This window comes from Barbus barbus (genome assembly GCF_936440315.1).
Source record: "Barbus barbus genome assembly, chromosome: 46".
Classification (NCBI taxonomy): Eukaryota; Metazoa; Chordata; class Actinopteri; order Cypriniformes; family Cyprinidae; genus Barbus; species Barbus barbus.
Genome location: NC_136724.1, coordinates 16,128,360 through 16,139,968, shown reverse-complemented (window position 1 = coordinate 16,139,968; position 11,609 = coordinate 16,128,360). Strand labels below are relative to the sequence as shown.

The 11,609-nt window shown below is 36.5% G+C and overlaps 1 protein-coding gene across 3 annotated transcripts; it reads right to left on the bottom strand.

Annotated features, from left to right (window-relative positions):
- Positions 1-1,145: 1,145 nt before the first annotated feature.
- Positions 1,146-10,472, bottom strand: LOC306864709 (YTH domain-containing family protein 3-like). Of its 3 annotated transcripts, XM_079408877.1 has the most exons (6): positions 10,425-10,451; positions 10,127-10,236; positions 9,757-9,781; positions 9,075-9,154; positions 6,752-8,407; positions 1,146-2,820 (listed from the first exon to the last, which is right to left on the bottom strand). In XM_079408877.1, exons 2-6 carry the CDS (start codon positions 10,148-10,150, stop codon positions 2,797-2,799), a joined length of 1,809 nt encoding a protein of 602 aa, XP_079265003.1. In that variant the 5' UTR covers positions 10,151-10,236; positions 10,425-10,451; the 3' UTR covers positions 1,146-2,796. The 3 variants fall into 3 exon arrangements, with proteins under 3 accessions (XP_079265003.1, XP_079265002.1, XP_079265001.1); XM_079408876.1 differs by lacking the exon at positions 1,146-2,820 and having other exon boundaries at positions 4,657-8,407; positions 10,425-10,472; XM_079408875.1 differs by lacking the exons at positions 1,146-2,820; positions 10,425-10,451 and having other exon boundaries at positions 4,657-8,407; positions 10,127-10,292.
- Between the last annotated feature and the right edge of the window lie 1,137 nt (positions 10,473-11,609).

Sequence of the window (11,609 nt, the reverse complement as noted above, 5' to 3'; positions counted from 1 at the left end):
TTTTCCACCGAAATGACATAAGACCTCGTCACCGAGTTCATGTAGCTGCACACTCATCCTTGCTTGCCATTATACTCTTGGAACAGAATCCTTTTTAATATAATTTTCCTTTTACTGGTGTTGCTCTTTTGTAACATAAAAAATATATACCTGTAATATTTACCTTTCTTAAGGGAATCTAGTGGACCACTGGTTTTAATTGCAGCACATTTTGTTAAATAAATAGCATATAAATAAAATATAAAAAGAAACAGAAACTGTGAGTGTTAATATATTAAACTGTTAATATTTGCGCAACAAGAATTATGATTTCAGATAACACCTTGATTTTATGTTTCTAACTTAGAATATTTTATTATATTATTAAAATAAATTATATAGTAAAATTATATTAAGTATTTTTAATTATATAAGTATATTATTGAGGCATTAGTCATTATGTATTTTTTACATAATATTTTTGTTTATTTTATAATCATTTATTTGCCCAGATACTGGGTTAGTTTTTGACCTTGGCACAGTCATTATACATAATTCAATTATAATTATAATACATTCTATTAATAATAAGTCATCCTGCCTCACCCCTGAGGCCTTAGGTATTATGTTTGTTTGTTTTTTTACATAATATTTTTGTTTAATTATTTGCTTTTTATTTTATATTTATTTATTTGCCCAGATACTGGGATAATAGTTATTTATATCTGTTCATCTCAGTAGATTTAAAATTAATTAGGAAAGTGAGGGATTTAAGAGAAAAAAAAAAGAAAAACCAAATAGTCTTTCACAGAACAAGCTTTCCAACAGCACTTCAGTCACTAGAACTGAAATGTGTTGGGCAATAGCGCCACCTAATGGATGATCCATTAAACATAACAACTCCTGGTAAAATGCAATAAACCGCGACAAATGTTTACATTTCATCTCAAACGAACCTATGTGAATATTTTGCATTCAGACTTGTGTTATATCTGTTTGAGACTACGATTAATATTAAAGGATATTTACATTACATTAGTTTTATTTTCAAAATGCATTTTCAAAGGAATTTTCTTATGTAAATGCATAGCCATATTTAAAAATAGATCTGGTGGTGCTGCCATGTGATATATAAAACCAAAGATGCTGCAGTCAAGACAATTTTCAGAATCCATTTCCATAAATCTATATTTATTTTTTCAAATCAGATTAATCACATCATACCTCAATTAGCATCAGCATCATTTAGAAGCATTTCTTCTTAGCAGAGTTACAGTAACCTATACAAACATGGCCTTAAACCAAAGCACAAAGAGGAAGGGAGCGGAAGGCGTCTCTTTTTGCAGCAGTGTCATCTTCCCGCTGATTTCGACCGTTGAACATAAACCCAGATGTGATGCCTGTTCCATCACTGGGTCCAGTTCTTCTTACCCACAACCTCCTGAAGCAACAACAGCCTAAAGTGGTTTGTGGAGAAGGCAGCTTCCAGTGAACAAACAGGAAATAGCAGAGACTGTAATTACTTTGCATTACTCACAGATGTTTGAGAAGATCAAGTCTTATGGGGGGAGTGTGATCTCAAGACACCGGCATCTTCCCAGCGGGGAAACATTCGGACTGTAAGGCTATAGCAACATTAATTTTATCATTCATTCAATCAATCAATCAATATAATCAAGACCTAAATAGATTGTTTCATTTGCATGGCCTCAGAATAATGCTCAGTATATAGTCGCAAACAGCAAAACCAAAAGTTCTCATGCAATACAAATTTGGAAGATACGAATAATGTTTCTCGCTCATTAAAGAAGGACATTCTGAAAGGAAAAACTCGAAACGTGGCATCACTAAACATGGATAATGTTTATTTTAGCTAGTGAGTCACCTATAGGAGAAAACTGTCATGTTCTCACTGAGCTTCAGCAATTCGGACTGAATCCTGATTAGCAGCAGATTAGAATCCTGATCAGTCCAAAAAAGCGTTAAAGAGGTTCTTCTGAACACCAGGCCTGGTTACGTCTGGGGACGATGGACTTCAGAGGAACTTATGGCATTTCTGAGCAGGTTTCTCCTACGACAAATGCACTTATGAATGACAAGAATGCAGAAAAAAAGAGAAATACAGGAAAAAAAAAAAAGTGCATTGGCTGGCGTGATTCTACACCAAGCTGCGAAACTATTATTGGGTACACAGAAAGAGATGCTGATACACAAAGGTGAAAGGGCTACTCTGAAGGTAGTCTACAATATCGGACGTGATTATTCTGACTTGGGATTCAGTCAGGTGGGACGCAAGCTTCTGCGCCTCAATTATGCTTTTTACAGCTTCACATAAATTCAAGTAAAGATTTTTCTTTCCTTGGATACATAATTCTCATCTCCTCTGAGTGTGCTCAAATTTATAGAGCGCTAAAATTTAAATGATTTACCAAAACAAACAAAACAAAAACAAGACAAAACAATAAGACTACAAATACATTTGAAATCCTCAGAACCAACTACATTGGTTAGTCAGTTAATACCAAACAGATGTCCAATGATAGTTAAGGGTACTGGGTAGAAGCTTTTAGAAGGGCTGAAAGTGCTTTAAGATACAGTTTACGTGAGTGATTTTCTTTCCGTTTCGTGCGAGACTTGAGCGTAAGGGCAGATCCATCAGAAGTTGACGCAGAAAAGTCCACTGTCGTGATTAAGTGTTCGTACATCGTTTTCAGCAGAAAAAAATACATCAGAGCCCCATTCTTCCTCTGAGGTTACACAATATTTAAGGTTCTACATCATTAGTGTTGACGTTCTACCATGGAGATCTCTGTAAACCTACTGTTTATTTCTATTTCGCTCCTGTAAAGAAAGAGAGAGAAAAGAGACAAAATTAGATGATTAAATGGAACATAAAGCCATTCAAATGATACTAAGCTAGTTTGTTTTAACTAAAAGAAAAGAAAGTGTCTTTAAAAGCTTTTGCGGTATGGTTATTTAAGTAATATAAAAGAAAACTTTACTTTTTTTTTTTAACGCTAACAATACATTATAATGTTGTGATACCCAAATTCAGGATTTCAAATGTTAGTTTGCTGAAAATGCAGGTCCAACCACTGCTTGAAATACTGATGCAAAATGATTCTGCGTATCTGACGAACAGAACTGCTGATACAGCCAGTGGTTTCAAAACAGTATGAGGCTGATTAGATCTCTCTGACATGCAGAGAGTAACACTTTTCACCCTTTAAAGTCATTTTAAAAGGAGTATTATTTTTGACAAATGTTCATGGGAGATGAAGACCTCGGTTACATAAAAGCCATTTTATTCAACATTAGGGTGGTGGTCCCTGAATACTACTCAATTTATCTTAGTAACCCCTCTTTGGAGATATTGGATTGGAGAATAATTAATCATGCATGACAAAAATGCTTGTGAACAGGGTATTTTTACGGTGATGTAACTGAAAACCTACTTTTGCATTATGCTCAAACACACCAATAGGTTTCAGTATAAAGTCTGATGACCATGTTCTTATTTTAATGAAGCTCAGAAACAACTTAAAGGGATAGTTCACTCAAAAATGAAAATTTGCTAAACAATTACTCACCCTGAGACCATCCAAGATGTAGTTTAGTTCATTTTTTCCATTGCAACAGTGGAGAAATGAAGCATTGCTCACTGGATCCTCTGCAGTGAATGGGTGCCGTCAGAATGAGAGTGCAAACAGCTGATAAAAGTATCACAATAATCCATAAGTAATCCACACAACTCCAGCCCATCACGTCTGGAGTTAAACAAAATGAAAAGCTGCATGTTTGTAAGAAACAAATCCGTATTAACTTTAAACCTTACTTCTGGCCAAAATAGTCCATAATCCATAATAACATTTCCTCCAGTGAAAAAGTTCATCCCCTGTTGTTCCCTTGCATCAAAATCCACTGACATTTTTGTTTAAAAGGGTTTTTGCTTGTTCCCAGTGCTTGATCTGTGCATCTTTCTTTCCTGATTCAGAAAACACAATTTTTTCAATAATCAATATTATGATTAAAGGACTCTTATTTTAGCCAGAAGCAACGGTTTGAAATTAAAAACATGTTAATGATGTATTATTACAAACATTTTTATTAAAACAAGCTTTTAACTTTCACTGGAGTTGTGTGGATTACTGTAATGTATGTTTTTATCAGCTATCTGAACTCTAAACCTGCGGCAGCAAATCACTGCAGACGATCCATTGGTGAGCAAGTGATGTAATGCTACAATTCTCCAAATCTGTTCCGATGAAGACGGAAACTCATTTACGTCTTGGATGTCCCAAGGATGAGTACATTTTCATTTTTGTGTGAACTATTCCTTTAACCCTCTGGTGCCGTTCGGTCATTTTTTGAATGTAAAAACGTACTTTTTAACTTTTAATTTTTTAGTTGTTTTTACTTCACCTAAATAGAATATAACTTGGTAAAGGTTTTGGCATTTGCCATGTTAACAAACACACAAATCATGGATATGATCTGAAAAGGTAAAATGGTCCTGAAAAAACTTCCCCTGTTGTACTGTTTACGGTCAAAAAAAAAAAAAAAAAAAAGACCACATTGGAAATTAATGAGAGGTGAATTTCATTTAGTGGGAACATTTGTCATAATATCTTACTAAAAAAAAATTCACTTTTTTTTTTCTTTTTCTTTTTTGAGATCTCAACCTCAATTATGGAACACAACTTGATTAGATTTATGCCATTTTAGAGTAAAATATTAAATATTTTGGAAAATTTATATTTCATCGAAGATTAAAAAAATAAAACTGAGAAATTCTCGTAATAATACATTTCTATAACTTTTAAGTTTCACTTCAGCAATAATCTACTAAGTGTCATCTTTAAAAAGAGAAGAGACCAAATTTACAAATGGATAATTATACCATAAATATGATTTAGTACCATACCATCTAAAAATACAAAATATTATAAAAAAATTCACTGAAAAAAAAAAAATCTGTAATTTGTAATTACCTTGTGAGCAGCACCAGAAGGTTTACATAATTATATTTTAATGCATAAATCTGTTACATTTAAAGCTATCATAAAGATATAAGGAAAAAAAGGCAGTGGGCACAAAAAAACTTTCATGTTTACTGGCTAAGCAGAGGTATGTTAGCTACATCAGGAGTCATGTATGACTCCAGCCCGGCTCTTGTATTTCCAAGCAGCATAAAGCCATGTGCCACGTGTACAGTTGTAAATAAAAAATAAATAACCGGAGTTAAGCATCACACATTTATGAATGCACAGTGCCTGTATGCCACAAATTAAGACCACAAGGCCTTGGAGACCTTTTTAATTTAAATAGTTGATTTTATTATGGCTTTGGCAATCTACACATGATTGGCAAGGTAATGAAATAGAAAGAAATGAGGTTCTGAGAAAAACTTAATCTGAGGTTTGATAATCTCTCACGAAAAAAAAAAAGAAGCTAAATTAGTCCAAGTACAAGACATCATGATTAGGCCAAGCGCCATTTTGATTGCAATTTTTCCATTTATGTTCTTGACTAACAAGTTCATCCTAAACTGGCTTACGTAAAGATGCACATATATCATGTAAGTGACAAATACTCAATCAGCTGAATACAAATGACATGCTCAAGTAACAAGGTCAATAGAGTTGCAGTGCTGCATACAGGCCATATACATGCAGCAACAATTTCAGTCAATTCACAATTTAGTTATTCACAGGAGCAAAAGCAGCAGCTTAACACTGACAAAACACAGAACTCTGTTTCAGCAGAAGTTTATTGACAATTAAAACATTTATGGTAGCTTTGGTCAAAATATCTAAAACTAAAAAAAACTGCTGGCATTCATTCATGTTTATTCTATACAGGCACGTGATGGCAAAACACTGCAATGGTTATCACCATGTAAACCATCACAAGTTTGGGAGTCACTCCCAAAACTTTGAAGTGAATACATGACCACAGTAGTACAAAGTTGGGCCAATGAGTTTAGGGTAGATATTAAACCTTCTAGTGCCGAACAATTTCCAACAACTTACAAACAAGCTTAAGCTCTATTAGAATGAGATACTGAATGACTATTTGTTCAGATACAAGACACAATACATTTTTAAAGGTTTGACCTGATAAACCCCCAAAATCATGTGGAATCTGATCTAAATGCTGTTTTCATAACTCGCATACAAGGACAAAAAGCAGCTGGTGCCGAGGTAACAGGCACAGACATCAATTATTTGTGTTGGTTGGGCAGGAAATGATGTAAGTCCAATCTATTAATGGGACATCTGCCTGCTGTTTGAGCAGAGACACTGATTGACACAGAGACACAGCTCAATGCCAGCCTTTGTCAATAAATGGTCAGAGACTTTTTTTTTTTGTTTTGTTTTTTTGTTTTTTCAAGTACCATTTATTTCGCAATAGCTATCTTCTGAGAATTTAGCAGTTCAGTTAATTGAAATATAGGGGAAATGTGTTGTGCACAAGCCGTGTTGAGCAATAACACAAAGAACTTATAATGTGACCACAAGTAATGATGTACTGAGTTACCAGATCTAACATTTAATTTCTAATTATGACTGACTGCACTGTTTTTGTCTTGCTGCTGCCTATTTCTGAAACTCAAAAGAGACAGAAAGTCTTGGAAATGAGTTGCTATTAAAAAACCTACCTTTGGAAATGGATGGACATGCTGACAGCACTAAAACTTAATGTTTACGAGATCTAAAGGTGCAGTGCCTGCTTTCTGCTATTGTGAAGAGTGGCAGAAAGCTGCGCTTACCCTTCGCATGGCTTCCTCTTCCTCCTGCCGCTTTTCGTAATGTGCAAAATCGTCAAAGATTGAGGTGGTATGCTTGAAAGTCGCAATAATTTTAAGCACTTGCTTTGCCTTTTCTAGGGGCACTTCCTGAGTGTCCCTGGAGTTGGTGACAGGCTTGTTGTCATTGTTTTCTAAGCGAATGTGCCGCAGTTGGTTATTAGGCACGTCCTTAACAAAGATCCATTTCACCTCAAACTTGCCCTTCCACTTATCCTGGGACCAGACGCCGGCGTAGGCATTATAGTCCACGGTTGACTTCATCTCAGCCACACCGCAGAAGTGTCCGCTGCCGTTGACGCTAAAGAGCAGGTACAGTGGACCTTTGGCACCGAGCGAGCGGTAGGCGCCATCCAGACGCTTGTTTCCATGCTCTGTGCTGCACCAGATGGAGTACTTGATGGAACGGTGGATGTCATCCTCCGAGTAGCTCTTGATGATAAAGACCCGTCCATTCTTCAAGTTCCAGTCAAAGTCTTTGGGGTTGTAATTGTTGAGGGCCTTGAGCTTCTCCAGCACAGGGTGAACCTCACTGGAAGAAGGCGACGAGCTCATGGGGACTCCTGTCCCAAGGCCAAAGTTCTCCATGCAGCTGTTCTGATTAAATGTGGTTCCTCGGTTCCGTGGAGCCACCCAGCGGTTTTGGGGTGGGAGGTTCTGTGCCTGAGGTGGGTGCAGGGCCTGCGGGGGACCTGGTTGTGAGTGGTGGTGAGGGTGAGGGTGAGGAGGACCTGGAGGCAGCTGCTGAGGGTGTTGGGCAGATTGTAGCTGAAGCTGCTGGTGTTGGTGTTGGGGAGGCAATGGACTCTGCAGCATGGGCTGAGGTTGGGCCAAGAGTTGCTGCTGCACCAAGGGCTGAGGCGGGAGCATCTGCTGCGCAAGAGGGGGTTTGGTGATAGAGCCTTTGTCCTCCCAGGTCCCAATGTTCATGTTATGCTTTATCGGCGGAGGAGGAATTGTGGCGCCACTTCCTAAACCCATGTTGGGCTTGGTCTTCAACTTGGGCTGAGGTTTCGCCGGTTTCCTCGCAATGGCAGCCCACGAGGTGGGTTTTGGTGCAGAGGAGCTGACGGGTGGCATGCTGTTGGCAGCCATGCTACTCATACCCACCGTCCCACCTAAAGGAGATCCAACCGTTTTTGTAACAGCCGACATGTCGGAGCCGAGCTTGAGCCCGGCCATTCCCTGATCGATACTACTGAGCCCTGGAACTTTACTAAGTTGCGAGTCACTGCCAAATCCGGCCTGTCCATCAGCAATGGCCCGGCCCAGTGAGCTCGGGGGATATCCATAACTGCTGCTGTATGCTGAGCTCTGTGTAGACTGTCCCTGAGAACCACTGGTGCCCCAGGTGGAAAAGTCTGCATTTCCAGGAAAGAAGTTGAATCCGTGTTGGCTGAGAAAAGGGGGCGTGTTGCCTAAAGCACCAGGTTGACTGAAGACTCCATCGGGAATGAAGTGATGCTCACCATTGCTCATCTGTCCATACGTGGTCAGGTATGGCATAGGCGGGTCTCCTGCGGTGGACCAAGCAGCCTCTCCCAGGGAGTAAGGGAATCCAATAGAGGGAGCATAATAGCTGGGCATGTAGGGATCAGACATTGGTGGGTAGCTATTACTCTGTATGGGGTAATTAAAGATAAGTCAGTAATGATGATGTAACAAACTAGTGGCTAAATAAAGATGTGACATAAAAAATATAATAGGAGATCAAATTTGAAAAACAAGATTTTTTAAAATAATTTAATACTTTTATTCACCAAAGATGCATTAAATTGATAAAAAAAATTAAGACATGTTATAAATCATTTCTATTTTCAATTAATGCTATTTCTATTGATCAAAGAATCTTGAAAAAATACATGCATCAATTTCCACAAAACTATTAAGCAGCACAACTGATTTCAACATTGATATAATAATAATAATAAATGTTTCTTGAGCAACACATCAGCATTAGATGGATTTCTGAAGGATCATGTGACACTGAAGAAATTATAAAAATATTTCACAATATTACCATTTTTAATGTATTTTTAATCAAATGCAGCTTTGGTGAATATTCTTTTAAAAAAATATTAATAAAATCTCCACAAACTTTTGGATGGTAATACATAATATAGATGATAAGTATCAGCAAATAATAAAATATGGAAGAGGTCAATGATGTGTTACATATCAGTTTAATCTTTAATGTAATGGAACAGTGAAATGAAATCATAAAAATTATAATACTAATATTTTCTGTACTGACAACCAATATGACAATATAAGGACAAAAACTCACCTGATTTGTTTGGCTGCTCAAGTAATTGTCAAAGTCATCATCATTTACAGCATCCTTCTGATGCATCGAGCCGTTTTGCACTAAGCAAAAAAACACCAAAGACAGACAGAGACAGTGTGTCAGTTTTATTCAGTTCAATCCACCATGATGTTGCTAAGAAATAATGACACACAGCAAAAGTAAATTACACTTGTGTCTAAGCAAGAACAACAAGTAAAAACATATTAAAAACTCTAAATTGCTTTATCGGTCAATGTCATGACTATGAAGTCACATAGAGAGCTAGATTAATATCAAGACTGGTCTACTACATAAAATAGGATTCACAGAAGGAGTGACTATTTATAAATGCACACAAGTGAGACAGGGAGAAACACATCAGTAAACCTAATCCCCTTAAAGAGACAGTTCACACAAAATTAAATTTCTCATCCAAATGTTGTCAATTTGACTTTCTTTGGCTGAATGACAGCCTCAGTCACCATTAATTTTTATAGCATGGAAAAAAATGTAATTAAACTGAATGCTGACCGAAGGTGTATGTCCCTACCATGATGTGTTTCACAGAAGAACAAAGTTATACAGGTTTATAATAACATGAGGGTGAGTAAATGACAGAAATTTAATGTTTGAGTGAACTGTCCCTTTAAATGGACAGAAAATTTATCTTTTCATCACATACCTTTGTTTCCTTGTCCTTTAGGTCTCTGATTTTGGGTTCAAAGTGTGAAGACAGTGACAAAAAGACAAAAAAACAAACTATGAACATCAGTTTATCACGAACAGAACATGGATACAATGATTCGGCCTAGCAGAAACCGCTATCAAAACCCCAAGACTCCCAGGAGAAGCGGCTTGACTATGATTGACGTTAGCTGTGTTTTACAACATATTGAAGAGCCTTACTGTGCGTTGGTTTGTTTTGAAACGTGTATTCCTTCCAAGTGCGCCAATAATGCTGTCTAAGTAGGCAGATCACTAGGTTTTAAAACACAGCCACTACCTGTAACGTTACATGCGCTATCGTGCTTATATAGTTATATGGATGGAACCTGATCGACAGTTGTCGCAGACATCCTCCGGGAGCCCGAGCTGATCGCTGTTATGACTGTCCACGGCTGTCTCTCCTGCCACCGCTGCGGGTTCCTCTCTCCGGATTGCCCTATAATCACAGCGTAACGTTATTTCTCAGGCGTTGATCTCCTCGCCCGGTTTCAAACGGTCGGCAGCGGTCCTCTCGGCGGTACTGACAGCGAACGTCAAACGGCTGGGGGAGGTTGGCTGCTGTGTGATGTGTTTAAGTTAGTCCGAAACATTCACACTCTGTGTAACGTCTGGAGAGAATATTACCCCTGCTCTGCTCCACAATGGCGGACGGGCTCTGACTCTCACTTCCGTTTGAGCGCTGAACTTCCGCCGCTGACGTAAAAGAGGAGACATGCGCCTGCTTTTCCATACAGTGCAAAATATTACTCTTGCGATTACTAATGTTGGCTTTATTTGTGTTATTAATCCACTTTGTTAATTTTGTGAGTTTACAACGCGGTTTCTTTCGGCTTGTTATTGGTTAGATTTCTGTACATTTATTATTATAATAAATATTTAAATAATATGCTGCTTCTGTTAGCTAAATTTAGCAGACATATTATGTACATTTTAATTTTCAATTAAAAGTTCAACAATACCTTACAGCAATATTAGGAAAAAAATATTTAACTGTTTTGTTTACTTCCATTTTTTATTTTTTTGAATAGTAAAATCTGAACAATGAGAAACAAAAATTCATAGGCTACAAAAACAAGTGTTTGAAAGTGAAATAATGATTAAAAAAAAAAATTAATATTATTTAAAAGTAGTACCAAATACATTTGAAAACATCTTCATTTTATATGTGACATTACGTATTCATTTGTAATTTAACAGTTATATTTTGGGGGAAAAAAATACAACTATTTAGTTATTTCATACATATTATTATTATTTTAATAGTGAAATCATATGACAAACATTTTACTGGGCCTACCAAACAGGTAGGTGAAAATGAGACAAAATATATTTATATAAATATATAATATATTATATAAATATATATACCATGAAAAGACAACATTAATTCTGCTATAACTACTCTTTACCGCTTGGTGGCACTATTATATTTTTACGAAAATAACTTAACCGTAAATGACGTTCTTTACAAGTCATCAAAATAAAAGTCCAGTTACTGCTTAAACCCCCAATAACCATCAGAATTATTATAACTTAATTTGCAAACCTCACGAAGATCCAGTCTATATCTGTTATAATAATTTCCCATAAGGAATTAAAAAATATCAAAATGTAAATCAGTTAGTCATTCTGTCAGTCTGTTCTCAGATGAGCTTTTCTATTAAATAATTTATTTATTCATTCATTTATGTGTTTGTTTGTTTGTTTAATTTTTATTTATGTTTTTTTTACAAAACACAAATAAAAAAAATTACCTGTATCTGTCACATTATTACAAAGGTGTATAATATGACTTAAAATTGTTATAGT